Source organism: Baudoinia panamericana (genome assembly GCF_000338955.1).
Source record: "Baudoinia panamericana UAMH 10762 unplaced genomic scaffold BAUCOscaffold_14, whole genome shotgun sequence".
Classification (NCBI taxonomy): Eukaryota; Fungi; Ascomycota; class Dothideomycetes; order Mycosphaerellales; family Teratosphaeriaceae; genus Baudoinia; species Baudoinia panamericana.
In genome coordinates this window covers 170,763-197,545 of record NW_006911270.1, presented here as the reverse complement: position 1 = coordinate 197,545, position 26,783 = coordinate 170,763, and the positions used below count along the sequence as shown (strand labels likewise).

At 55.8% G+C, this 26,783-nt stretch overlaps 13 protein-coding genes across 13 annotated transcripts; 7 read left to right on the top strand and 6 right to left on the bottom strand.

The window, feature by feature from the left end:
* The first annotated feature begins 124 nt into the window (after positions 1-124).
* On the top strand, positions 125-1,128 carry BAUCODRAFT_38709 (uncharacterized protein). The gene is made up of 3 exons (XM_007682693.1): positions 125-261; positions 327-333; positions 386-1,128. The coding sequence occupies exons 1-3, from the start codon at positions 224-226 to the stop codon at positions 1,058-1,060; spliced, it is 720 nt and encodes a 239-aa protein (XP_007680883.1). The 5' UTR covers positions 125-223; the 3' UTR covers positions 1,061-1,128.
* Positions 1,129-1,196: 68 nt separating this feature from the next.
* On the top strand, positions 1,197-2,342 carry BAUCODRAFT_298803 (uncharacterized protein). The gene is made up of 3 exons (XM_007682937.1): positions 1,197-1,541; positions 1,592-1,873; positions 1,937-2,342. The coding sequence occupies exons 1-3, from the start codon at positions 1,333-1,335 to the stop codon at positions 2,247-2,249; spliced, it is 804 nt and encodes a 267-aa protein (XP_007681127.1). The 5' UTR covers positions 1,197-1,332; the 3' UTR covers positions 2,250-2,342.
* Positions 2,343-2,434: 92 nt separating this feature from the next.
* BAUCODRAFT_116418 (glycoside hydrolase family 125 protein) lies at positions 2,435-4,289 on the bottom strand (the record flags this gene model as incomplete). Its single annotated transcript, XM_007682936.1, has 2 exons — positions 3,986-4,289; positions 2,435-3,935 (listed from the first exon to the last, which is right to left on the bottom strand). The coding sequence occupies exons 1-2, from the start codon at positions 4,129-4,131 to the stop codon at positions 2,435-2,437; spliced, it is 1,647 nt and encodes a 548-aa protein (XP_007681126.1). The 5' UTR covers positions 4,132-4,289.
* A 124-nt stretch (positions 4,290-4,413) lies between these two features.
* On the top strand, positions 4,414-6,839 carry BAUCODRAFT_126597 (uncharacterized protein; the record flags this gene model as incomplete). The annotated part of the gene is made up of 2 exons (XM_007682935.1): positions 4,414-4,453; positions 4,504-6,839. The coding sequence occupies 2 exons, from the start codon at positions 4,414-4,416 to the stop codon at positions 6,837-6,839; spliced, it is 2,376 nt and encodes a 791-aa protein (XP_007681125.1).
* Positions 6,840-7,160: 321 nt separating this feature from the next.
* On the bottom strand, positions 7,161-8,814 carry BAUCODRAFT_126596 (uncharacterized protein; the record flags this gene model as incomplete). Its single annotated transcript, XM_007682934.1, has 2 exons — positions 7,161-8,694; positions 8,765-8,814. The coding sequence occupies 2 exons, from the start codon at positions 8,812-8,814 to the stop codon at positions 7,161-7,163; spliced, it is 1,584 nt and encodes a 527-aa protein (XP_007681124.1).
* A 528-nt stretch (positions 8,815-9,342) lies between these two features.
* BAUCODRAFT_116413 (uncharacterized protein) lies at positions 9,343-10,778 on the top strand. The gene is made up of 3 exons (XM_007682933.1): positions 9,343-9,534; positions 9,587-9,820; positions 9,894-10,778. Exons 1-3 carry the CDS (start codon positions 9,519-9,521, stop codon positions 10,604-10,606), a joined length of 963 nt encoding a protein of 320 aa, XP_007681123.1. The 5' UTR covers positions 9,343-9,518; the 3' UTR covers positions 10,607-10,778.
* A 205-nt stretch (positions 10,779-10,983) lies between these two features.
* On the top strand, positions 10,984-11,730 carry BAUCODRAFT_126594 (uncharacterized protein; the record flags this gene model as incomplete). The annotated part of the gene is made up of 1 exon (XM_007682932.1): positions 10,984-11,730. One exon carries the CDS (start codon positions 10,984-10,986, stop codon positions 11,728-11,730), a length of 747 nt encoding a protein of 248 aa, XP_007681122.1.
* Positions 11,707-13,607, bottom strand: BAUCODRAFT_38701 (uncharacterized protein). Its single transcript, XM_007682692.1, has 2 exons — positions 13,454-13,607; positions 11,707-13,403 (listed from the first exon to the last, which is right to left on the bottom strand). Exons 1-2 carry the CDS (start codon positions 13,550-13,552, stop codon positions 12,183-12,185), a joined length of 1,320 nt encoding a protein of 439 aa, XP_007680882.1. The 5' UTR covers positions 13,553-13,607; the 3' UTR covers positions 11,707-12,182.
* A 203-nt stretch (positions 13,608-13,810) lies between these two features.
* Positions 13,811-14,310, bottom strand: BAUCODRAFT_38700 (uncharacterized protein). Its single transcript, XM_007682691.1, has one exon. It carries the CDS (start codon positions 14,256-14,258, stop codon positions 14,088-14,090), a length of 171 nt encoding a protein of 56 aa, XP_007680881.1. The 5' UTR covers positions 14,259-14,310; the 3' UTR covers positions 13,811-14,087.
* A 5,891-nt stretch (positions 14,311-20,201) lies between these two features.
* On the top strand, positions 20,202-22,129 carry BAUCODRAFT_79694 (uncharacterized protein; the record flags this gene model as incomplete). Its single annotated transcript, XM_007682882.1, has 2 exons — positions 20,202-21,863; positions 21,953-22,129. 2 exons carry the CDS (start codon positions 20,202-20,204, stop codon positions 22,127-22,129), a joined length of 1,839 nt encoding a protein of 612 aa, XP_007681072.1.
* Positions 22,130-22,396: 267 nt separating this feature from the next.
* Positions 22,397-24,141, bottom strand: BAUCODRAFT_143135 (uncharacterized protein; the record flags this gene model as incomplete). The annotated part of the gene is made up of 2 exons (XM_007682931.1): positions 22,397-23,733; positions 24,126-24,141. The coding sequence occupies 2 exons, from the start codon at positions 24,139-24,141 to the stop codon at positions 22,397-22,399; spliced, it is 1,353 nt and encodes a 450-aa protein (XP_007681121.1).
* BAUCODRAFT_79545 (uncharacterized protein) lies at positions 24,140-24,847 on the top strand (the record flags this gene model as incomplete). The annotated part of the gene is made up of 2 exons (XM_007682870.1): positions 24,140-24,701; positions 24,789-24,847. The coding sequence occupies 2 exons, from the start codon at positions 24,140-24,142 to the stop codon at positions 24,845-24,847; spliced, it is 621 nt and encodes a 206-aa protein (XP_007681060.1).
* Positions 24,848-25,051: 204 nt separating this feature from the next.
* On the bottom strand, positions 25,052-26,722 carry BAUCODRAFT_298478 (uncharacterized protein). The gene is made up of 3 exons (XM_007682930.1): positions 26,433-26,722; positions 26,324-26,369; positions 25,052-26,258 (listed from the first exon to the last, which is right to left on the bottom strand). The coding sequence occupies exons 2-3, from the start codon at positions 26,354-26,356 to the stop codon at positions 25,257-25,259; spliced, it is 1,035 nt and encodes a 344-aa protein (XP_007681120.1). The 5' UTR covers positions 26,357-26,369; positions 26,433-26,722; the 3' UTR covers positions 25,052-25,256.
* Between the last annotated feature and the right edge of the window lie 61 nt (positions 26,723-26,783).

The following is a 26,783-nucleotide window of genomic DNA, read 5'->3' as shown; positions in this document are numbered from 1 at the left end:
GAAGAAGGCAGCAGCCGAGAGCAGCGGTATTGTCTGGAGGAAGAGGCAAGTTAAGAGCTTGGACAGGCTTTCGGTACTTGCCAAGAGCCGGACAATTCCGCATTGCTTCACGACCACAATCATCCTTCTATACAATCCTACCGTTGAGCGGCTACCAAGTGGTTCAAAATATCCAGCCAAATCAAGCAGACACCTGCTTCAGGTCAAGTAGAGCGCTCCCATCATGTCTGATGATGGAGATGAGATACCGCCCAGCGCAACGTTCGTACATCGCACATCGTACGAACAAGCGACGAGGCTGGGTATGAAGCTGACTCTCGCCACAGGATCTACGTAGGCAGCATGCGGCCAGCTTAGCCTACTCACTTCACTAACACCACTGTAGATCAAAAATTTAGATGAAGATGTTAAGCTAACAACCCTCGTGCCTGCCTTGCGCGAGCTGTTTGAGGACTTCGGCAACATTATTGACATCGTGGCTAAGAAAAGCGTGAAGCGGAAGGGTCAAGCCTTCATTGTCTACGACAGTGTCGACGCGGCTCAAGACGCGAAGGATGAGATGAACAGCTTCGAGATCTTCGGGAAGCCTATGCACATTGAGTTTGCCAAGACAAGGTCCGATGCCACAGTGCTTCGAGAAAATGGTGAAGAAGCACTGGAGGAGCACATGACGGCGCGCTTGGAGGTGAAGAAGCGCAAGCAGGATGAAGAAGCGGAGAAGGCGAAAGCGGCTGCGAAGCGTGTGGCAACCGAGACGCTTGCTGAGCGTCCGGCCAAGGCAGCCAAGGTTGCACAGCCAGCGGGTATCGTGCCCGAGGAGTACCTACCGCCGAACAAGATCTTGTATTTGCGGGACCTGCCGGAAGACTACGGCAAGGATGCGCTTACGGCTATCTACAGCCGCTTTCCTGGGTTTAAAGAAGTGCGGACAGTGCCTACGCGAAAGACCATTGCGTTCGTGGAGTACGACGACGAGAGTGGTGCGATTGCGGCGAAGGATGCTACGGGTGGAATGACGTTGGGTGAACAGGCGATTAAGGTGACTTTCCAGCGGAAGTAGCGGAACAGTAACTATCGTGCTTATTGGTTGACCCGCTACAACGCGGACAGGTGCGCTGCCAAATGCCCATTCTTCCTTACCTTACCTTCCATGTTTGTTGGGGTTTCCTGCAACATTAATCACAACTCTAGGGGGCACTTCTGCGCAATGGTTGTTTCAGCGGGGGTACCAGACAATCCTTCACCATATAATTGTGGACAAAGACAATGTCGTAGGGTTGGTCGGGAGGGTCGTGTTTAGAGTTCAACTTCACATTGGAGCGGAAGGCGCGGATGGCCGTACCTTCCTTGGAAAGTAGGTGTCTGTGCGCCTTTTTATTATTGTTGCAGCCGAATCCGCCGTCAATGGCGCGGGCCAAACCACTTTTCATAACAAACATCGACCCGGCTCTCGCAGCTTGCAGGCCTCTACCTACCCAGCTCACCCACCAAGAACACTACATGGCTTCAGACGTAGAGCAACCTGCCAAGGGACTATTACAGTCGGTGCATCCACCTGATTCGCTTAGCTGACAGCTAACCAGATTTTTAGATCTCTGAAGTCCGATCGATTGGTCAAGATCTACGTCGGAGATGAAGCGCAGCCATACTTTGTGCAACAGCTAGTCCTCGAAGAACAGTCGAGCTATTTCACGAAAGCACTGCAGGCTAATGCTTTCTCGGAGGGACAAACCGCCTGTCTTCGCTTCCTTGACGACAGTGCCGTAGCCTGGACGTACTTCTTTCATTGGACATTTAGGTCTCTTCTCACAGACGGCGAAGACGGCAACTACAAGGAGGAAGACTTGATCCAGTGCTGGATCTTCGGCGACAAGTACGACATTGAAGAATTTTGCGATGAGGCGATGTTAGTTCTGCTAAGTGTCTACGATGCTAGGCCGGCGACATGGGAATGCCTCAAACATGGCGTGCTCAACTCACCCCCAGCTTCGAAGCTCCGGCAACTAATGGCCGAGGAAGCCGTCAAATACGTCATGCGTACCCCAGCAAACAGGATGAGCATGCTAGATCAATTCGATGGAGCAGCAGGATTTACCAGCCAGCTTTTCCAGGCTTTAACGAGCTACAACGAGGGCGCTCCTTGGCTCCATGGTAGGCTGACAGCATGCGGGTCCGATGGATGCACGAAGGTATGGCGGGATTACATCAAAGGCGAGCCGCCGTACAAGCATTGGGTGTACGATAAATGAACCTTACCATGACGGCTCATGAGAGGACGTGTCGGCGGCGAGTGGTAATGAGCGCATCGAGGGAGAGAATGGTATCGATGCAAAGTTGTCGTAGGCAGCAAGCCGCAAGATTCGCGCTTTCTGATTTAGTGATGACGGAGCATGGCCGGCAATCGCTAAAGCCAACTTTAAAAGGCTTTGGGAGTCTATGCGTCCACCACATAAGCCTTGGCTCCCTCTCCGAATAGTAGATGCGGTTTTCGCTCCGCCAAGTCTAGGATGGTCTGCGCAAACACACTGTTCGCCCAAGCGAACCAACTGCGCGTGTACTCTTTTACCCTGTCAACGTTGACGCTCTCATGGATCAAACCGAGCGGACTCGCCCGCTTGACATTCTCCAGCAGCTCCTTAATCTCGTTGTCGTCGTTGCTCGTCATAGCCTGTATCAGCAAAGACATCGGCCATGCATTCTGCGGTCCTATGTGAGGGCCTCCGATGCCAGAGAAAGCCTTGCCAGTAAGGTAGTAGGGGTTGCCGGCTCTCGAGAGGATCATAGAGCGTGTATTCTGATAGGTGCGCTCGTCCTTCGCAACAAAGCCAAGGTACGGCAGCGCGAGTAGGGAGGGCACATTCGCATCGTCCATCAATATCGTGCTGCCGTAGCCGTCAATTTCAAAGGCGAAGACCGTGCCGAACTTTGGATGCATGACCACGCCATGCTCCCAGACGCCCTTTTCAATCGCCACGCCTCGGGCCTCGAGATCAGCAGCGAGCTGAACCTTGCCCGCCGCGGACAGGATCTTAGCCGCACGCTTCAGCTCAACGGACATCATGGCGTTGGCGGGGATAAAGTAGCCGAGAATGGTGGAGTCGTCACTGGGGCGGAAGGCTGAGCGGATAAGGCCTGTGCCTGAGCTCAGAGGGTTCCCGTTGCCGCCAATGTTGAGTGTCTCCGTGCCAGTATTGGTGTTGCGCTGGAAGCGATACGTCTGACGTTCGAAGGCGCCAGATTCCGAGTCAAAAGTGCTTTTGCTCTGGTCTTCAAGCACTTGCAGTAGCGAGACGAGAGCTTTGTACCAGCGCGGCGTGAGGAACGCTGTGGAGCCCGTATGTGCGTGGAATTCGTTGCCAAGGCGGAGGAAGTGGGCAAGCGAATCGAGTTCGTACTTGCACTCGAAGACCTGACCTGGCTCATACGCTGGATGGACGTTGTCGGCTTGTCCGTTATCTGACGGCCTGAGTCTGCTCGGTGGCGGCGGTTGGAAAGCGTTGCAGTATGGCGATTTGATCACATACTCCGCTTGGGTGCTGATGGCGCCCAGGATAAGGTTGAAGATAGCTTTATCCTTCTTCGCTAAGCGCTGGTACTGCGCAAGCTGGTTTGTGCTGTCTCGCAACCACTCCGCATTGATATCGCCCGTAACGATAAAAGATTGCGCGCCTTGCCAGGCTCCGTCGGCCGCCCATTTAGCCATGACATGCTGCTGATTCCGCTTATCCACCTTCTCGTTGCCGTCCACGTGCCATTTCACCGTCGTATCGAGCGTATTCGGAAATGCATTCTCGAATAGCCTCGCTAAGTCACGATCGAGCAAGGTTGCGTTGAGATCACGGATGATCTTCTCGACGAGCTCTGACTCGAACGTGCGACAATACGCGGAAGGTCGCTGATATGGTAATGCCATTGGGCCATTGCTGTAGGGTTGACTGAGCAGCAGTTAGTGGTGAGCAGATCGTAGATGCTTAGCGAGAGCTACTGTGGGAAGCGAGCATAGTGCTCATACGCCGGGCATGCGCCTTGGTATTTCGCCTTGCTATCTTGATGCACCTGGGCGAGACAGAATGGCTGGTCGAGGCATAGGCTGGCAAGCACCAGTAACGCTGTTGATGATGGAGCGCGCATGTTTGCCTCTCGATGTATATGTTGATGCGACTCAGTTCTGTGAGCGTCTGTGACTACGAAGACGACTGCTTATCGGTCTATAAACGACTGTAAACAAGGAACGGTAATTGACAGGGGCACTTGGTGACATTGCAGCGCGGACCTCAGCCCGACCCATGCTCCATGTCGGACTTGCATTGCATTCACTTCACTTGCCCCACACCCCACCATCCATGTGGAATTCACTTTGCTACTTCCTAACTGGGAAGCAAAGCATCTCACCATAAGTCGGATGTCATAGAGATGGAGTCGATTTCGCGGATAAGCTCGATGCTGGAAACAGGTACGGCACAAACACCTCTGTACCCGAGGAGCTGTCTCACACAATTAAAGCACGCGATCTCACACTTGAAGCCGCTCGAGATGCCGGTCCTCGCAAGTCGACTCGCCCACTACCGGCACCGCAGATCAAAAAATTGCTTGACAGCCGCAACGAACGAGATGTCCTTGACGGGCTGCGGCGGGTCATCGCCATGCAATATGCCAATCCGCCTCAACCCACCTTGACCTTCTTCGCTACTGTGCTCAAAACATTATCGAATCCCTTCCCGTCGACGAGGCCGCTGGTATACAATTATCTCATCCATCATGCAGAAGCAGATCCAGATACCGCACTTCTGTCAATTAACACGATCCAGAAGAGCTTGTCCGATAGTAACCCGAGAGTCAGGGCGATGGCATTGAAGACAATGGCTGGCATCAAGGTCCCTGTTATCTCGCAGATCGTGAGCTTGGCTATCAAGAAAGGTGTGAGCGATTTGTCGCCAATCGTACGGAAAGCGGCTGCGCTAGCATGCGTGAAGTGCGTACGTCTGGATCCTACCACGAAGCCCCAGGTTGAAGAGTACCTTGCCACGCTTTTGGCGGACAAGCAGTACTATGTCGCTGGTGCAGCCGTTCAGGCCTTTATGGAGATATGTCCGGAGCGACTAGATCTGATACACTCAGCTTACAGACGCCTGTGTCAGATGGTCGTGGACATGGATGAGTGGGGTCAGCTTGCATTGATACGCCTCATGACGGTCTATGCAAGACGTTGCTTTCCGCAACGGAGCAAGCGTGTTAAGAAGATTCAGACGCAGGAACAGAAGACCAAAGACTTCTATGAGGACATCGAAGCCAAGGATGAGGATGACGAGGCCATCTTCGAGGATGTGTACGTCGACGACCCAGATTTGGATCTATTACTGAGGTCAATCCAATCACTATTACAGTCACGTAACGCAGCGGTCATTGTCGCTGTAGCTCGGACCTACCTCTATCTGTCCCCAACGAACTATCTCCACCATGCAATAGGGCCGCTGGTTGCGCTTCTACGGTCGCCGCAGGACGTACAGCAGGTGGCGCTGTACAACGTCGTACAAGTCTGTCTACACGATCCGATACTGTTCGTACCCTACTTACGACACTTTCTCCTCCACCCTAGCGAGTCACCAGACGTGTGGCGACTAAAGCTCGAAGCGCTGACACTCATCTTCCCGCATTGCGGAAGTGACGAGCAAGAACTTGTCCTTGCAGAACTCGAGCACTTTTCGCGCGCTCATGATACAGCCTTGGTGCGTGAGAGCGTACGCGCCATCGGAAGATGCGCTCAGTCTCCGAATGCAACGACCTCGCGGAGATGCTTAAGTCTGCTACTCAAGCAGATACACAGTCCGGACCAGAATCTCGTCGGCGAGGCCATAGAGGTGGTACGGCATCTCATTCAGCGCTCCCCAGATGACCACCGGAGAACGGTCATTCGGCTTGCGAAGAACCTCGATACGCTCACGTCACCCATGGCACGAGCCAGCATCATCTGGCTCGTCGGAGAGTTCGCGGGAGCGGACGAGGACAACAACATCGCTGCGGACGTCTTACGCATACTGGTGAAGGGCTATGCGGACGAAGACGACGAAGTACGAGCGCAGATTGTCCTGTTGGCCGCCAAAGTTTACCTCCATTATCTCAACGCAAAAAACGCTAAGCAGAAAGCGATTGGTGCACTGAATGGCTCGGAGGATAAGCACGTTGAAGGCAACGGCAGTCTGATACCATCCGCCGAGGAAGACATTGAGGGCCTCCGAGAGAACACCTTTAGCAACACAACACCCAATCAGCAGCGCGAATCTGCGTCTAAGAAAGCCCATCCCATCGAACTGCTGTACCTACACACTCTACTCCTCGCGCGCTACACCCCTTCATATTCCATTCGCGATCGCGCCCGCTTATTGCGCGGCTTACTCGCTGTTCCCAGCAGTACCGAACTGGCATCTCTTCTCTTACTCGCACCCAAACCCGTCCCTCAAGCGCCGTCACCCAGCGAAAGCCGCCGTGGTTACGCGCTTGGCTCTGCGAGCCTTGTCATTGGCTCCGAGTCTGGCGTCAGCGGACTGCGCGGATATGAGCCTATACCCGAGTGGGTTAAGGAAGGCAGGGAGCCAGATCCGAAGCTCAGAGATGACAGTGGTGAGGCTAAGACGGAATACGCGCCAAATAAGGCTGTTTCAGCGGGACAGAGACTGGATGATGCGTTGAAGGCGGAGACGGTAACGAGGAAGGAGAAGACATTGGATGATTGGCTTGATGAGGAAGAAGGTGAGACTGAGGAGGACGGGGAAGAGTATGAGGAGACGGAGGAAGAGGAAGAAAGCGACGAGGAGGAGGAGACAGATGATGATAGTGACTAAGACGCCAGGCAGAAGAATATGCCGCACCCACGATCCAGCCGCCAAGAGCTCTTCAAGTGTTGCCCTCTTGGTCAGTCTCGCGCCACGCTTTACCAGCACGTGAAGGGCTCCAATGAGGTGCAAGCCTCATCACATGTGAGCGCAAGGACTCTCTGGCTTGTGCTTCAGTATGCTCCCAGCCTCGACTTCGCTCAAACAAGGCGACCAGCCAAGTCCAACAAGCCAACGATGCAAATAGTGTCCTCCACTGTCGAAGTGAGAATGGCTGATCCTACCAACGGCGCCCGTACTACGGCAAGCAGCCAACTGCTCGATTGCCGCTTATACGTGGGGCCCGTCAACACGGACATGCTTTCTGCGTGGCTCAGCGGTCTCCGCATCGTTCCTTTCTTTCTGACTGTAGGTACTGCCATCCTGGAACTCGCCGTGACTGCGCTTGCGGTTGTCCGTTCCGTTAACTTTGGCATTTGGCGTTGCGTCTGCGTCCTGAAAGTCGGATCCCGTGATTGTACGCTGACTAGCAGCTGATCCTGGGCGCTCGATTGAATGACCATTGCTCGCAGCATGCACCGATAGCGGTGGCGGCGATTGCTTGAGACTGTTAGGTACGCCGTTGAGAGAGCCTTGCCTGCTGTTAGTCGCACTACTCTGCTGTTGAGCCTGCAGCGTCGCGGCAATTGCTGGCCCGGGAGTCTGAAAGACCATCTTCGGCGACCCCGTCACGCCAAGAGCGGCTAGAACGTCTTCCTGTTGCTGGTCCCTCACGGGTGCAAGCGGCGTAGGCCTTGTGATTCTTTCTGTCGCAGTTGACGTAACCGAAGCTGATCTGGAGTGCGATCTCACTCCATTAGCGACCTTTGCATCCCTGCGTGAGTATGTATTGGTAGCGAAGAGCGCCTGCTCTAAGTTGCCAAGCATGTCGTTCTGTTCCTGAGACTCATCACCTCCGGCAGGCGTCTGTGATCTAGACTCTGGACCGGGCGATGCGTATTCTGCTGTAGACCGCTGCAACCCTAGGCGGGGGCGGTAGCGATACTTTTCAAGCATCGCCGACAGAGGCACAATCTCATTAGGCACGGCCGGGAAGTCTCGGTAAATCAGGTCGTTCTTCACGTGCTCCCACTCCTCTGTCTGCCTAATACTCAGTAGCGCTTCGTCTTTATTCTCCTTCGTAAAGTAATCCGAGACTGACGGCTCGTCCAGCGGTCGCGGCTTACGAGGAGCTATAGCTTCTAGTTCAGCTTCTGCGTAACTGGATGGAAGTGGAAGGTTAGTGGGCAGCGGTGCACGCCATTCGATTACTCCCAGGCTAAGCTCTGGATTGATCTCGTCCGAATGTCGACCGAAGTAGCACTCGCCATCAAACTCTTCGTCAAGTGCATCATCACCATCACCAACTGTAATCAGGGGCGGCAGTGGATCGCCGTTGCCGTCTAATGGGCCTATAGAATTGTTGCGGCCATGTGGAAAAGGAGCTGAGTTGTGTCGGCGCTTGCTCGGGTCAAAGCCGTTGTTTTGCGGGTGCCATGGCTGAGGTGGCGCATTCGTTGGCGCTGACATGGGTTGCTGCCATCCTGGATAAGTTGTGGGAAAGGTTGGGTTGGTTTGCTGATAGTAGTTTTGTGGACCACCATAGCTGGTTCCAGAATATTGCTGATGCTGGTAGCCAGGCCACTGCGGTTGCGGGTAAGGCTGTGGCGCAGCAAACGGTTGCTGAGGGTAAGTTACGACGCCTGGCTGTTGATAGCCATAGCCTTGGAATGTCTGATGTGGTTGTGCTGGTCCTCGGTAGCCAGGGGGCGGTGGGTACCGGGTGATGACCGGGTTGCTCCTTGGCTTCTTTGCCGGAGGTGGGCTGCCACACGTGTCAGATGGGTGCCCTCGAATTCAAGAGCGAAAGAATGATGACACGGAAGACGACTGACCCGCTGTAGCCTGGTCCGTGGCTGAAGCCTTGATGCTGGATGCCGGACATGCTATAGACTACGGAATATGCTGCGTTTGGAGAACGCGCAGCTCTGAGAGGATTGAAGTAAGATGGCTGTGCCGCAGACTACGGGAGAGTCTTTCGAATATCAAGAAAGAGCAAGCATATCAAAGACTTGACCTGGTCCACAGACAGTGGAAAAGAGACGTCTGGTGGGCGTAAGGTAAGGTTGTTTCTTTCTTGGCTGGTGAACTGTAAAAGAAACAGAACTGCCAGTAGCTTTGGAGTCAGGGAAAGGGATAGCGCCTGTTTGCGGGAGACCGTTGCGCAACCCAGGTAGAAGAATGCCGTGGGCTTCCTCAACTGCGATCTGATAAGCGATCCGTATCCAAGGCGATGGTGACGGTCCGGAACTGGCAGTCCAGCAGCATGACTTGATGATGCATGGCAGACGTGTAGGTAAATGGAAGTGCAAGAGTCTCGAAGGCGAAAGGTTGGGGGCGAACGCAGGCTGTGTGTCAGAAGTCTTAGATATACTCGTCGCTTAACGACGCCATATCGCCGTCGAGCGATCAGCACAAATGCGCCAGTGGCCCTATGAGCACTTCTTGCACCGTCTGCCATTAATCTTTCGTTGACTATGGTGGCGTCAGGCTCTCCCTGTGCCTCTCCAGTGCCGCATCGCGACCCTCCCTAAGCGCCTGCTATTTTCTACATGCAGGCGCATCTCCTTCCGGTAGCAGCAACAAGACATGCCAGGTCTGCCGTGTATGTATTGGCTCGCCATAACCCACAAAGCTCGCTTACTGATGGTGAGCAGCCAGCGTAGACCTTGACGAATGCATTTCTCGCTTGTACAAGAAGGAGCTCCTCGCCGACTCCGTAATCGAAGCGATATGCGCCAAAACGAAAGAGCTGCTGATGAAGGAGAGCAATGTCGTACACATCCAAGCGCCGGTCACTGTCGTTGGCGATATACACGGGCAGTTCTTTGACATGATAGAGATCTTCAAGATTGGCGGCTACTGTCCTGATACGAACTATTTGTTTCTGGGTGGGTCACGCGAGCTGGTGGAACCACGCCGTAGAAGCTACACCAGGTCCTATGTGCTAACGAACGTCTGCAGGCGACTATGTTGATCGAGGTCTCTTCAGTATCGAGACCATATCGCTCCTCGTATGCTTGAAGCTACGGTATCCGTCTCGAGTCCACCTTATCCGCGGCAACCACGAGTCTCGCGGCGTCACGCAGTCGTACGGCTTCTACACCGAATGCTCACGCAAATATGGTAACCCAGCCGTCTGGCACTACTTCACCGACATGTTCGACTATCTCTCCCTCAGCTGTGTCATAGATGATAAGATCTTCTGCGTCCACGGCGGGCTAAGTCCGAGCATCCACAGCATTGATCAGATCAAAATCATTGACCGCTTCAGAGAGATACCACATGAAGGTCCGATGGCGGATTTGGTGTGGAGCGATCCAGATGGCGAACGGGACGAGTTTAGTCTGAGTCCACGTGGGGCAGGATACACCTTCGGCGCACAGGTGGTGAAGAAGTTCCTTGAGGTGAACAGCATGACGCACATTCTACGAGCGCATCAACTTTGCAATGAGGGTTACATGGTCATGTTCGATGATCGGCTTTCGACGGTCTGGAGCGCCCCGAATTATTGCTACCGTTGCGGTAATCTGGCCAGCGTCCTTGAGGTTGGACCGGGCGGCGAGCGAAAGTGGAACGTCTTTGATGCAGCGCCAGAAAACGAGGCACATCGTCTAGAGCAGCAACAGCAGCAGCAACATGCGGGCAGCGATCCGGTGCGAGACTATTTTCTATAGATGCATGGTGACGGGGCAAACTGTCAGCATTTCCGGTGTTAAGGAGTTCAGGACGCATCGATGATACCCGCCGACTAGGTGAGCAATTTTGTAGCGCAACGAACAGTACTCTGTAGTATAAACCCATCGAAACATTGCATTGAGCCCTCGAACCCTCGAGGTCAAGGCGCCTTCTCAATATCCCGCCAAGACGGCACTTGCCACATTCATCCGCAAACGCCTGCACTCTTGAATGCGTTTCTACCTCGCTTGACAGGTACGAGAGGCGAAGTGAACGCTGTCTACGAAGTTGCAAGAGATGACCATTCGTCGGAGAGAGCCCCCATAACGGCTGTCTTTGCTTCGTGAATCGCCTTTTATCATGATCCGGCAAGGCAATGGCAGCTCCGCAGGCATGTGTCCTGGAAAGCATTTCCTTACTCGATTTCGTGCAACTCGTGCTTGACCAGCATAACGCGCCAAGCACCATGATCGTCTGTGGCAATAGGGATGCGTTTCTAGAACAGCTCACCGCAGCAACACAGCCAGCATCGTCCGACGAAGCTTTACCGGACCAGTCAGACACCCGCGAGTTTTCACGGGAGACGCCGCCTCCTCATGCGACCCAGCGCTGGCATGTACCTACGTTGAGGCTGTTGTCGAAGTCCAGGACTGTCAAGCTGGCGTTCTGTCCGGATATTACGCACTTGCGGGCTTACCTTGCCACCTACACGCCGTATGGTTGTTACTCCGACGCAATTGTGTCACGCGAGGGTAGTGACTCGCAGCGCATTCTTGCCATTGTCGATCTTGTACAGCTGCATCGACCTACGTCAGCTTTCTCCGCTCAAGGTCTTAATCGCACCTTGTCCATATCCATAGAAGCTGCGCATCGGACAAAATCGGCGCTTCTGCTCGCAGAGTCTACCCCAGAAACACAGGTTGCAACAACACAGGCAGATCTGGCTTCGACCAGCCCGGACCTTGAGCGGCCATCAGCAACCAGTATCTGGGACGAAGAGGTGTCCATCCTCAATGTCACGACTAAAAGCTTCGGCGTGGGAGAGCGAGGCTGGGTCGGACGGACCGTCAAGCTGAGGACCATCGCTGCGAGATGGTGCACTTTTCGAAAGATGAACGACTAACAATGCACGCTGTGACCAATTGCCATGCGGTGCTACGCAGCCGTAGGCCGGATACTGGACGATGCAGAGTAAGTTCGTTCGCTACCTTCTGCAATTGCAGTGATGAAAACAACACTTCACAGACCTGTTCTGAACATTCGTGTGGACCAAACTTTCAAGCTCAACCGTCTGATCGCTAGCACACCTCGCTTGTCGCACCTGTCACCGCGCCAATGAACTGTAAGCTAACAGCTACACGTTATTAGGATTTGTGTTGCTGGGTTATCACACATGAACCGCATGATCGTGCGAGGCATAGCTGCTCAATGCCGGCGCCTTTGTCATGTCTCATATGCTTTGCTCCATCTCTGTGATGTATAGCCGTATATGGCTCTCCATTTTCATGTACTCATCTCGAGCACTTTGCACCTCATGCTCGATGTTCTCCTTGAGATCGGTCATCTGGGTTCAAGTCAGCTCAGCACCAAGCTTCTACGCAAAAAGGACGGATTCACCTTCTTCTCAGTCTGCTCGATCCTCACTCTCCGCTTGTCCACCTCCTCTTGGCGGTCCTTTCGCTCCGCGGTCAATGCGTGGTGCACACTCCGCAGACCCTCCATCTTCTCACGAGCATTGCCGATCTTCGTTTCAGCATCTCGCCTTAACTTCTCCGTTCGCGATTGCCACTGGTCGACCTGCTTGCGCAAGATCTTCTCCTGCCGCTCCACCTCTCGGACGTTGTTCGATTTCTCCGCTAGCGCTTCGCGGTTTTTGGCCGCCGCTCGAGCCTCTTCGTCTTCCTTTTGCAGCTCGTTTTGCAGATCGGTGAGAAGTCGTATGTGGGAAGCAATCTCGGTCTGCAAGGTTGTGAAGGTGTCGCAGCTGGTCTGGAGCGCCCGTGCTCGCTTGTCAAGACGGTCAATCTCCGTGCGGTCATTGGTCAAGTTACTGCTCAGCTCGCGCAAAGACTGCTCGAGTACAGCCGGCGATTGCTCAGCATACGGGCGCAGCTTGCTAGCCTCTTGCCGCATGGTTAACACTGCCGTTGTTTGATCTTCAAGCAGCGCCTTCAGGCGGTTCTGCTCAGCTTTCACGCTCCGAACCTTCTCTTCCACCCGTGTCTGGGCCTTGCGCAGCTCGAGCAACTTTGTCTTCATTTCCGCTTCACGCCTTCCCTTATCTTCTAGTGCTTGCTCTACATCCTTTCGATTTCGCTGCATCTCTTCTAGCTGCTCCTCCATCTCCCGGTTCGTGTGGTACAGCTGCTCGATCGCATTCTTTGTCCTCTCGGAAGAGTTGTAATGCTCATCAATGACACTCGTCTGCGATTCTCGAAAGCGGATAAAGTTGATAATGTAGCTGAATATCTTCACCAGGCGTGGATAAGTAGGTCGGTAGAGGTCGGAGAAGGTGAAGTCCTTGATGCCGCACTCGAGCAGCAGTTTCCGCATGGTAATGAAGAAGCCCATCAGTTCGCGCGTATCGGCAGTGAAGATCCGGTCTGCATCTTCACCGTACATCTCTTCGGCTGCTGCGCGCATGGCAGGCGCAACAACTTCGCGAGTGGTGTTCGTGAGCAATTCGGCAAACCATTCGAACACACGCTGGATCTGCTGCGGATTCGGTTTCTTCAGGTCGTCCACGGAGAAGCTGATCCCTATGTCGCTGATACACCCTGCGATCTCTCGATCGCTCTATATTCTGTTAGTGAGCACGCGCTCACCTTGCGATTGTCAATGCTTACCAGTTGCATGAATGCGTCTCCGTCGTCCTGCTTCGGCTGCTTCTGCTGACTTGACTGCTGCGAGATGCGCGCCATGCTCATGCGCCCGTTGAAGTCCATCTTCGAAGCCAAGAACACGCTGTTGTATGACGGGAATTGTACGGTTGCGCGCGATTATACCTAGCTGATAACAAGCGCGGTGTCAACACCAAATGTCGCCAGTGTTTACTGTAGTGTTGGCGGGGTAAGCACAGACCCTTCATGTCCGGCACTCTCCGCGCTGGACTTCGAAACATCAGCTCCTCCTCCAACCAACAACAAGCCCATGCTAATCACAAGGTTCCCAACATGTGGGACCATCCAAGCAGACAAGGAAATGCCACAGCTTGCCGGACGATTTGAGTAGCCTGTCACTGCGTACAAGTCGGCGGTCTCGGGGTCCCGCCACATTCCCACGATGTTTGCGAGACCGTCATGACATCGAAACGTTTCTGAGTATGCACTGGGAAGTTGTCATTCGGCTCGTCAGCCGCAATGATATTTGACAAAGCCACCAGGGTCTTTGACATGACGGTTTTGCTGCATGAGTAACAACTTCTCACAACGTGCGAAGTAACTTCCCCACCATAGTCATTACATGGCTTTAGTATAGAATTCATGCTGCTATATGTGGCAACCTGACTGCTAGAAACAGCTTCGCCTGCAAATTCAGCACCTCCGGGAGCTGGTAATCACCAAACGGGCGAAGAATGTCCACAATGGTTCCGCCAGCGTTACCTATAGTGGCTTCAATTGGACGTCCCGAGATACGGAGGCCAGCATTCATCTAGAAGGTTTTCAACGCTTATACATGGGATCGCCGAGGTCAAGTAAACCACAAATGTCCATTTCACGCTCTGAGATTCCTTTTCCTTCTCCCAGGTCTGCTTCTCGAACGTCTCACCCTTCGTCCCTCGCTTTCCAGTCGTACAAGATGGCTTTCAAGGCTTTGGCGCTCACGCTGTTGGCGTCTACAGTCGCATCCCAGAGTTCGCCAGCTGCCATCCCCTTGACTACCGGCTCACAGAATGACACAGACATGGTGCCAACATTTGGTGAGCAATCATGGGGCAAACGCGGAACGAGGATACAGCTGACGGCCTGCAGCCCCGGCTACTACCCGGACAATCACAGACTTCTCCTCGGTTGGTAATAGCACCAGCGCTGTAACACAGACGGTGACCGTCAGCGGTCCGCCAAGCAGAGAGACTGTGACGGTGACTGGCACGCAAAACGGCTCGGTCGAGACAACCACGCAGATCGTGACAATCAGCGGCGCCCCCACTGATGGTCCTCTCAACTCTACCGTCACCTTCACGCAAGCCACACCCAATACTACACTCACCGCCAGCAGCGCCTTTACCAATGCACCTCGCAATACTACCACCATCTTCGCGCAGGGTACGCCCAATGTGACAATTACCGCCAGCCATACTTCAGGCATGACTCTGAGCACCGCTACGATTAACGGAAACGTCGTCACCGTCCTTGCCTCGAACTCGAGCTCTTCGGATCCGGTGCTTAGCGGTCCTACATTCACGTTCTCACCCATCAGCACAATCGCCAGCAATGCTAGCTTCACCGCCGTTGCATCTACAAGTGGCACGGGTGATGCTGGTGTCGTCAACTCGAACGGCACGATAGTCAACACTGCGTCCGCTAGCGGCTCAGAGGCCGGTGTCACTACTGTTTTCACCACCATGAACACGCCGATTGTCATGCAGGCCCCGACCAACACTAGTGGAATGGTGACCAGCACGACTGATGTTAACGGCGCTGCTTTCACTATCCTCGTCTCCAACTCGAGCGTTGCAGCTGCGCCAACCTTCTCCGGCAACAACTCGGCCACTGCCGGCGTAACAACCGTGACCACCGAAGTCACGCCGATTGTCACGTTGTCAGCGACTAACACCTCGGGCATGGTCACTCAAACCACGGTCGTTAATGGCAATCCCTTCACAGTTCTCGTCTCCAACACTAGCGCTCAGACGGTCCGCACAACCACCATGGAGACCACAATCACGCCTATTGTCACCGTGTCGGCAACCAACACCTCAGGCATGGTTACTCAGACTACCGTTGTCAACGGCAGCCCATTCACGGTTCTCGTCTCCAATACGAGCTCTGAGCAGATTGAAACAACCACTATCGAGACTACGATCACGCCTATTGTCATGCAGACGCCTTCAAATACGTCGGGCATGATCACACAGACTACGACTGTGAATGGCAACGCTTTCACCGTGCTCGTATCAAACTCTAGCTCCATTGCGCCCTTCACCAACACGGCCTCCTCCCCCATGGCTACCACTACAGCTACTGTCACCCCGACCGCTGTTGTCATCGCCTCTCCGACAGCGAATGCCACGAGTACTAGCTTTGTCAATATCACAACGGTCGAGGTCACTCCCACTGTCGTGGTGATCGCTTCTCCGATCACGAACTCCACCGAAGCGAACGCTACACCTCCGGCTAACGAGTCTGTCACCACTGTCGAGGTCACTCCTACAGTCGTGGTGATCGCCTCTCCGCTGTTTACCAACTCCACATCTGCTTCGAGCACTATCTTGCAGCCGACTGCGCCAATCCAGGGTCCCGTGGGTACTGTAGGCACGACTTCCTTTGCCTCAACGGTCAGTGTGGGCACCGCCGTAAGCGGCTCGACCGCTGAGCCACTATTTCCCAACTCCACCTTAAGCCTGCAAGCCTCCGCACCCATTCAAGGCACAGTCTTCGCTACGGGTTCGTCTTCAGTCAACCTAAGCACCGTCGCCAGCACTCCCTCGGCGCCTGCCCCGAGCGCTTCGGTGTTCGATCCATGCAAGAGTACTAGCGGCAACTACACGGACGCTCAGGGAGTGACGTACTACATCTTCCCGAATGCTGACAATAGCGTCGCTTCGTACAACGCTACCCCAGCGGCTTCCGTTCCTGCCTGCTTCGCTATCTGCGACAGCCAGACTAGGTGCCAAGGCTTCACTTTCGTCTACTACTCAGCCAACGGAGACGGCTCCGGCGTCTGCTACCTCAAGGATCTTGAGGGCACTTCCATTGCAACGGCAAACATGTGCTCGGTGTTCAAGACCAATGCCACGAGCGCCAACGCCACGACTGCCGCGCCAGTCACGCCAGCTACCTCGTCTGCGCCTTTCGCGAACAGCACCTCGGCGACATCGAACTTGGCCTTCCCCACAGCTGCCAACGGGCCAGCTAATGCCACGGCTACGGAAGCAGTCAGCCCATCTGCAGGCACAATCACCAGCGTTGCAAGTCTTGCGTCCAGCTCTGTCCTTTTCCCGAACACAACTACGACAGCTACCGTCTGCCCAACTGTCTCCGGACCCTGCGGTGCCTACGTAAGTTGCCCTGGTATCCCGGCGCCAGTCTGCACGGATGGCTCTGTTTTTGCTACCCAAACACCTGAGATCAACGCGACAACGTCAAGCGTGCCCATCACCATGCCATCCGCTGGGTTCGGCACGCCTGAGGTGGGCACGAGTAGCTCCATCACTGCGCCGTTCGCCAATGAGACATCCGTCACTTCGTCAGAAGCTTCCGGCACTGCGGGTTCAGTCACCGTCTCCGTCAGCACCTTCAGCACGCCGGCGCCGGTTGCCAACATTACAACCTCAAGCCCCTCGCTCAGCGTTGCCACGGGCGAGGAGGGCACTCCGGTGGCCTCGAGTACCTCGGCGCCTTTCGCCAACATTACCACTTCCGCAACGTCGCTCACCATTCCGAGCGCTGGTTTCGGAACCCCGCCTGTTTCTTCCTCTGACCCGTTCGTGAGCAGCTCGTCAACCGTGCCTTTTGCAAATGCTACGACCTTTACCGCCTCGCTTACAACGTCAAGTGGTGAAAACGCCACTCCAGCCGTGTCCTCTTCCGGCTCCACTAAAGCCGGTGTCTCCAGCAGCTCAATAGCGCCTTTCGCAAAAGAGACCACCTCCACCGCCTCGCTTACCGTCCCCAGTGCTGCATTTGGAACTCCAGCCGTCTCATCCTCCAGCTCGATCGAGGCCGGTGTGCCCAGCACCTCAGCAGCGCCTTTCGCCAATGACACTGTCTCCACTGCCTCGCTTCTGGTCTCGAGCACTGACTTTAGCACACCAGCTGCCTGGTCTTTCACGCGCACAGCTGTGCCCAGCGCACCCTTTGTCAATGCTACGACGTCTGCACCCTCCCTCACCACTCCGTCAGGCGAGTTCGGCACGCCTGTTGTATCCGTCACCACGCAGATCGTCACCACGACGGCAACGAGCTACATTCCGGTCGTGTCTGCATGCCCAAGCTGCCCCGGTGGTAACATTACGGTCATGTCCACAAGCCTCTGCCCGGCGACCACGTCCGTCGTCATCACCTCGACGTCTGCCGAGATTCCGGTCACCGTTGTCCCCATCACCGTCACGGCTACTACGCTCATCACGGCCTCGTGCAGCGCCGGCTGCGGCGGCAATGCAAGCACTGTCCAGACGCAGACAACGCAGTACATCACGACTACAAGCTGCACGCCGATCTCATATATCACTTACTCGCCCTCCTACACCACACAAACACAGGGCGTCGATAATACCCCCAGCGACCAGATTGTGAGTTCCGTCCAGGGCGGTGTCTACCACAATTTTAGCTAACGTTTGCGCAGTTCACCATCCCCGCCTCCACAGTTCCGGTCTATCCGCATATCGACTCCAGCGTTCCTGTGGTTCAGGTGTTGACCACTAAGACAGTGTATGCTACGAGCTATGCCACCGTCACCGGCTGCGCTTCCTCCAGCCCAACATGCTCCTCGCCTACAAGCGCGATCGTAACTTCAACCATTCCGGTCTCGACGACTGTTTGCCCGGTGACCAACTCAAGCTCTCCTGCTCAGACGACAATCTCGAGCTCGACAGCGCATATCACCACCTCAGGCCCTTCGGACCAGACAATTGCCTCGACCTCGCCAGCGCAAATTGCTAGCTCGAGCTCTCCGGCCACAGTCACACCGAAGACCTCCTTCAGCCATTTCACCAACTCGACAGCCGTCAGGACCACGAGCACCCAGCCAGGTTCCGTGTACAGCCAGATTAGCACCGCACCTATCAGCATCTCCACGAGCAGCGCCCCGGCCAGCGTTGACACGAGCACTACGCCTGTCGGTCTCCCCACGAGCACTACGTCTGGCAGCATATCAACCAGCACCACGCCTACCCATAGCACTACCGTCACCAGTGTCGGCCTGTCCGTCCCAACGACGACCTTGACCACTCAAGTGACTACTTTCTCCACGCAGCGCATCACCAGCGTCGACATGGAAGTAGTCACTTCACAGAGCAGCACGTCGCCGGATTCCTCGCAACTGCAGGTGTCTTCTGCGCACTCGAGCTCAGCGCCTGCGCAGAGCTACGGCTTCTCCACTCCTGACACTACGAGCACGGCGGTTGTCAGTACTACATCGACGACCCTCCAGCCGGTCACTGTCACGAACACTGTGTCCACGAATGATGCGCAGTCTTGGCCGGCCACTCCACTCGCCGGCACACCAGCCAGCAGCCAGCCTGTCGGTGCTTCCCTGCACTGTAAGTTCTCCACAAGTCCTTCATCAAGACTTCACGACACTAACATCTACTCAGCTTCTGCCAGCGAGCCAGCTTCGTCTTCGCAGCCTACCTCCCCGCCTAAGCCGGTAGCCACATCTGGGGCCAGTCGCAGCATGCAAGCCAGCTGCCTGGCCGCTGCTGTTGCACTGATCAGCATGCTGTTCCAGTAGACGCATAGGCTACGATCGACGCAAGACACGACGCATGACCCCGAAAAGTTCAAGATGGTTCGGCTACTGGGCCAATGTGCAGAAGCGCGGCGTTGCGGCGTCGGAAAGCATTATAATGTGTAGTGGAAGATGGATCTGATCTGATGATGACTATGATTCGGCAGGGTTGGATGGTGAAGATAGGGTTCAACCGCATCGTAACGTACATACATAACTTGACAACCCTCCCGCATGGAAAACGTTGCGTGCACCGGTATGGGAAAGCCACAACGTGACCGTGGCCTGCATGCACGGGTCGAGAAACAAGCTTGACGCACGCCACCAGTGCCCATGCACGGCCCCTCATGCAATCCATTTCATCAGCCTGCATCAGTGCATCTTCCACAAGCACCACCCGGGCCGTTAGTAGCGCGAAAGACTGGGAGGGTAGTGTACTGCACTGTATCTCGGTTTCACCGCTCTGTAGCCGGTTAACCAGATCGAGAGTTCATCGCTAAGTGTCGTCGATGACTTTCCCGACTTCGTCTTTGACCCTCTACCGTCTTACAGTACAATGGCTGGATGTCTCACCCACTTGTCTCTCTCTATATCCGGACACATGTCGGCGAACCGGTGTTGAGTGTACGATCGTTACCCTAAAGTAGCTTGCATTGCTGTCAGCGTTGTGTACCGTATTACTGCATTGGAGCTTCATCCTGCTATAGCTCTCGCGTTGGAGAGCATCCTGGGACGTTAGGCCAGCAACACTAGATACTCGACGAAGATACAATCATGAGCCAACCCATCCACCACAGCCGGCAGCGGCCGTCCAGCTCGAGGCAATCGATGGACTCGGCGTCAAGAGCCTTGGGCACATCATGGCGAACACCGTACGGCGAGCACTCCGTCGCCTCCATCGCCGAACAAGCCATTGCCGCCGACATCCAGGCGACAGAAGGCGACCACGAGGCGGTGGAAGATGGCGACAACACGCTGGAGAACATGAACACACAAGAGCGGCATGCGCATCTCCACGCCCACTCGATGGTGGGCAACTTCCGCAGACCCAGCGTCTTTGCGGCAACACCTCGACCTTTCTTGGGTGTTCAAGCGCCGGAGACGTTGGTACCCATCGAACAGGACTACGATGCCGGCATTCGAGAAGAGAGGAGCTTGCTTCGGGACAACCATCTCATCCCGCCCAAACATCCACGCAGGAGAGAAAGTGAGCCCTCCAAGCCGTCGGACAGCACCGTCCAGCGTCTCATACACCGCATGTCCATTGCCGCCCTGGGCCAGCGCAAACCCAACCACCAAGCCGTTGACGAAGAGGCGGTAGCGGACGAAGACGCCAACGGCCAACCCTCCGAAACCACCGCACTCCTCTCCAACGGCGCACCCGTCGGCCGCGATCCCTCGAAGCCCTACGGCGGCGAAGACGACCCGGAGAACATCGACGCGAAATGGGAAGAAGCCGTCGTGTCCGGCAAAATCACGACCACCTGGCAACGCGAAACCAAAACGCTCCTCCGCTACTCCTTCCCGCTCATGCTCACCTTCCTCCTCCAAAACAGCCTAACCATGACCTCCATCTTCACCGTCGGCCACATTGGCAAGATCGAACTCGGCGCCGTGTCCATCGGTAGCATGACGGCCAACATAACCGGCTACGCCCTCTACCACGGCCTCGCCACCAGCCTCGACACCCTCTGCGCCCAAGCCTACGGCAGCGGCAAGAAAACACTCGTCGGCCTCCAACTCCAACGCATGGTCTGGTTCCTCTGGACAATCACCATCCCCATCGCCCTCATCTGGCTCGCCGGCACCCAAATCCTCCTCGCCATCCTGCCGGAGCCCGAAATCGCCATCCTCGCCGGCCGATACCTCAAAGTCCTCATTATCGGCGCGCCAGGGTACGCCTGCTTCGAGAGCGCGAAACGCTACGTCCAGGCTCAGGGCCGCTTCGACGCGACAATGTACGTCCTCCTCATCGCCGCGCCACTGAATATCTTCATGCATTGGCTGTTCGTGTGGAAGTTCGAATGGGGTTTCATCGGCTGCCCGATCGCCGTCACCATCACCGAAGTCCTCATGCCCTTGCTCCTACTCGCCTACGTCCGGTTCGTGGGCGGGATGGAATGCTGGGACGGCTTCACCTGGACCGCCTTCCAGAACTGGGGTCCCATGGTCCGTCTCGCGTTGCCAGGATTGGTGATGGTGATGGCGGAATTCCTCGCCTTTGAGATTCTGACTCTCGCTTCCGCCCGCTTCGGCGCGACGTACCTGGCTGCCAATACGGTGCTGCAGAGTCTCAGCGTCGTGGCGTTCTGTCTGCCCTTCCCGCTCAGTATCGCCACGTCTACGCGCGTGGCGAATTTGATCGGGGCGACGTTGCCGGAAGCGGCGAAAGTTACTGGACGTGTCAATCTGGTTATCGGCGCGGTGATTGGGTTGTTCAATGCGGCGATATTGTTGGGGTTGAGGAATCATATCCCTTGGCTGTACACCAACGACCCGGAGGTCGCGGAGTTGGCGGCCAAAGTCTTGCCCGTCAACGCCGCGTTCCAGCTCTTCGATTCGTTGGCGAGTCAGATGAACGGTCTGCTACGCGGGTTGGGGAAGCAGGAGGTCGGGGGGTATGTCGGGTTGTTTGCTTATTATGCTGTAAGTCTCCCCTCCCCCCTTCATCACCCTACACTCATCCCAACGGGAGGAGAAAGACGAGCTCGCACTAAACTTTTGTTTCGTTATAGGTCGCCATGCCCATCTCCTTCGGCCTCGGCTTCGCCCTCGACACACGCCTGTACGGTCTCTGGACCGGGCCGGCCATCGCGTTGGGCATCGTCGCCGTTGCGGAGGGCGCGTATATCTGGCGTTATGACTGGAGTAAGGCGTCGGATGAGGCTGCCAAGCGGAATGCTGCTGGTTGATAAAACGATCCAACATGCGGCGGATGGTGGGTTCAGAGTGTGTAGGTTATAGATTGAGGGCGTTTTTGGGGGAAAAGTGTGCGTGTCTGTATGGATATGTGCGCCACATGTCATGGGCTCGGCCTTATGGGGTGTACAGTACAGATGGCATGTGCGGAGTGATCTATCGGCTCTGGAGGGAGAGTGCTATTGGGACGACCTGAAGCACGCGCCCGTTGATGTTTGCTGTCTACCGTGTCACTACCACTCCTCCCAATCGATGTCTACCTACCTCAACTTCCAATCCTTATAACTCCACTTCTCCGTCCGCTCCGTCCTCCGCTGCCGCCGCTGCCACACCTTCTTCCGCACCTCCACTTTGCCATTGACCAGCAAATTGCGATAGCGGTCCGTCAACAGATTCCCCTCGGGTTTGAGGCGTAGGAGTGAATCTTGCAGTTCATCCGGTAGCACGACCTCGAGTGGGGCGTCGGGGAGGGGGTTTTGGCCGAAGCGACGGCGTTGGAACATCACTTCCTCTTCTTCCCTGTCTCCGTTGTCTGAGACTGAGGCGGATGAGTCCGCGGCAGTTAGAGCAGGACGTGACGTCTTCTTCGCTCGATCACGGGCAGCCATCTCCTTGGCGATCACCGCAATCCTCTTTTCTTGCTCATCACGTTCCCTCTGCTTCCGCTCCCACTTCTCCCTCGCCTCCCGCTCTTTCCTCGCCTTCACTTTGTTCCGCTCCGCGGGGGTTTTGCGTCGCGGCTGCTTAGCCACATGATGCACCTCCCCATCCTCACCCTCACCACCAGATTGAATACCATCCCACTCGCTCTCCCACGCACTCTCATAATCCGTCCCGTACGCATCATCTCGGTCTTGCGCATCCACCTTTTCCGCCTCCGCCTGCGCGCGAGCAGTTTGTTCCGCTTCTGCCGCTTCGAGCGCAAGGCGGCGTTTTTCTGCGTCGACGGCTAGCTCGCCTTGGTGTGTGAGGAGGGCGGACCAGTCGGTCACGAGGGGGTTGTAGGATTTCCCGGCTGCGGGTTTGGGGACGGAGGGGTAGGGTTTGCCGGTTGCGGAGAGGGGGAGGGGGGCGTGTTTGAGGGTGCGTGGTTCGCGGGTCGGGATGGGGGGGTCGAGGTAGGTGAGTGTTGGGTCTTGGGTGACTTCGGTCGTCTCCGCCCATGGGTCGTGGAAGGTGGATGGTTCTTCGATGGTGACACCGCCTGCGGCATTGTCTGCTACGCTGCGGAGACGCTGGAGGTCTTTGTGCGAGACGTAGCCGCCGCTCTTGTACTTCTTCCTCCCTTCAGACGGGGCGAGGGGGGGATCGTTGGCCTTCCTCTTCCGCCCCTCCAGCCCAGGAACTGCGCTTCGTTGCCCGAGGATTTGCTCGCTTTTCAGCAACTTCCGCGGCTTCTGCTTCTTCTCAATCTCCGCATCGCCGACCAAGTCCGTAGCGAAGAGTTGGTCGGCCTCTTTCTCCGCCACCACCCCTCCTCTGATTATCTCCTCCCGCACGTTCTCCAGCCCGGATTGCACTTCGGTGATGTCCACATTCTTCCGCCACGCCTTCTTGCCTTTGCGGGAGGGTTGGTGATAAGACGCCGGCGCGGTCACTGCAACGTCGGCCATAGTTGTAGTATTTTCCCACACAAGCGAGTTGTAATGGTGGACGAAATCCGGGTTCTGCAGGAAATTCTACACCATCGGCGACTCGGCCTATGTGCTTGTACAGTTGGCTAGACAGTACAACAGTCCCGCGCATTCGCATAATACATACATAATACTCCTGGTACACTTTAGAGTAAGGCGAACTTACTCGGCTATACTAATAACCCCCTCGACAACGCCAGCCAACACCTCCATCTCCATTGCAAAACAGCCCGGCATAGCATCGCGCATCCAGCCAAGATCCAGCGGCATAGGAGAAGGCGACACCGTTCCTCAAATAGGATATCGCCATTGCAAGCCCGTTGGACTCGAAAGCAATCACCGAGCACCACCTTACCCCTTACCGCCGCCATGGCCGCCTCAAGCGCCTACACCAACCCGCTGAAGAAGTTCAAACTCGTCTTCCTCGGCGAGCAATCCGTCGGCAAAACCTCCCTCATCACCCGCTTCATGTACGACTCCTTCGACTCCACCTACCAGGCCACCATCGGCATCGACTTCCTCAGCAAAACCATGTACCTCGACGACCGCACCGTGCGGCTGCAACTCTGGGATACCGCGGGCCAAGAACGCTTTCGCTCCTTGATCCCCTCCTACATCCGCGACTCGAGTGTGGCGGTGGTGGTCTACGATATCACGTCCCTGAAATCCTTCCAGCAGTGTCGAAAATGGGTGGACGATGTGAGGGGGGAGCGGGGCCAGGATGTGATCATCGTTCTGGTGGGGAATAAGACGGATCTGGGGGAGAAGCGGGAGGTGAGTGTGCAGATGGGGGAGGAGGAGAGCAAGAAGTTGGGGTGTCTGTTCGTCGAGACGAGCGCGAAGGTGGGGCATAATGTCAAGGGGTTGTTTAAGAAGATTGCGCAGGCGTTGCCGGGGATGGAGGGGGAGGGGGTGCAGGGGGCGGCGAATAGTATGTCCTCCATCATTCTTTTTTCCCTGTCGCAGGAGCAGATGTGGTGTGCGAGAGTGGGCGTCTGTGCTGACGTGATTGGAACAGCGATCGATGTCAACGTGAACCCGCAGAAGCCGGAAAGTGAGGGCGGGTGCAATTGCTGAGGCCTACACTCCTAATGGCATGATTTTGGATTCCGGTACATATTGCGTGAAAGGAGTCGACCGCATTAGCGACGAAAAGCGAGTTGCTCGAGCATGGGGGGAGCGGCATTTGCAACATTAAAGGCATGGAGCGAGGCGTTAGGAGCACGCGGTGTCTTTGAGAAACGGTGGCGCAGGGCATATGGCGGGACGGAGTTGGTGTTGGCGAAGGAGGCAAAAGGAATTGGCCACTGCCCTCTCGCGGGGAATCAGACGGCAAGGCAATACAGGTCGACTTGTACAGAGGTGGTAGAGTGAGATCGGCTGCGATGAGCAGGCTGATGGCGGCAGTACCGCAGCGCGTTTCATCGTACACTAGCTCTACAAGCACACGCAAGGGTCCGAGAAGCACAGACGGTTCGACTGCGGACTATGAGTGACCCTTCGCAACAGCCGACATTGGCGGTCCCGTACCGCTTCTCGCCCGCCTCTCACGCTCCCCAACACCCTCACTGGGTACTTGCAGCTTCATGCCTTTGGCGCCCTCGAGTCTGCTCGAAGTCTGCCTCGCCCACTCGTTCTCGCTCTCATCCCGCCCGAGCCAATACCGCTCCGAGGGCCACCGAAGCATCACGCGCCCCAGCTTGCCGCGCCAGCCTTCACTCTCCGCTCTTCCGCTCGCAGGTTGGAATGGGTTCGCGCCCATACTCGGGTCTTGAGATTGTGATTGGCTGTATCCCGCGCTTGCGCTGCAGCGTACGATGTAACTCCGCAGAATACTCCGAGCGAACGACAGCACGATCAGGCAGGCGTAGATGCGTACCACCCACAGCAGGACGAGGATGGTAAGACTCATCATCGAGCCGGACTGGAAGACCGCTTCGCCTAGCGTTCCCGCGCTGCTGGTGTTGTTGGCGGTACTCGCATACGCCGTCGCTTGCTGTCCCGCCATCATGCTCGGTGCGGGCGTGGCCACAATCTCGACTTTACTGACGTTGTTGTATTGCGGGTTGGTGAAACCGGCCTTATCGTTCATCATACCCATGCCCAGCCCGTCTCCCACTGCGCCGGCGATCGTCTCTTGACCCATCTGCCTAGCAAGCAACACGAACCATCCCGATGCGAAGAGTAGAGTATACACACTACTGACCACCGCATCAACCACGTACACCCACGCCAACGCCAACGTCTTCACCACTCCGTTAACATGATTACCGCTACCATCGTGGCGCGGCGCACGGATCGCGGAGCTCAGGTAGCAGACCAAGACTAGGATTACAAGGTTGTAGATGTAGTGGGAGAGTTGGAGGAAGTTGAGGTGGTAGCCGGTGAAGAGGGCGAGGATGCCGTAAAGGCCGGTGACTTTGTTGATGGCGAGGGCGAGGAGGAGGAAGGAGGTGGCGGGGCGGAGGGGGATGAGGTTGAGGAAGGACTGCAGAGACTATGGATCAGTGACCTGGGTGTCTGGTGGCGGTGGTGAAGGGATGATGTACTTACTCGAGGGTGTGGGAAGTGTGATATAGGCGCCATTAGTGATCTCGGCCTTTGGATGGGTTCAGCAGTGTGTCGCGTGTGGTATCGCGTGACCTGGTATTAATGTCGTTACTGCGGCTATGTTCCCGGCTTGTTACTATCCATGCGGCATACGATGATGCGAGCAAGTAGTCTAATGTAAATGGTATAATGTATAGAGTCGTGAATGTTGAAGGTTCGCCGCCGGAGACGTGCGGAAGTTGCGCTGCTGCCATGCTCGAACTTTCTCGGATGTCAGAAAGCCGAGATTGGCGAGTTCGGTTTCGCTTCGGTCGGTGCCGGAAAGGAACATGAGAATATTGCGAAGCTGATTTAATGAACATCACCTCGTCTCTCCAAATGCTGTTTGAGTTCCGCTTCGTTCATGTTGTTGTTCCCCTTCGAGCTCTGTGAGCGTTCTCTTTCCCTCACGCCACGTCTCCTT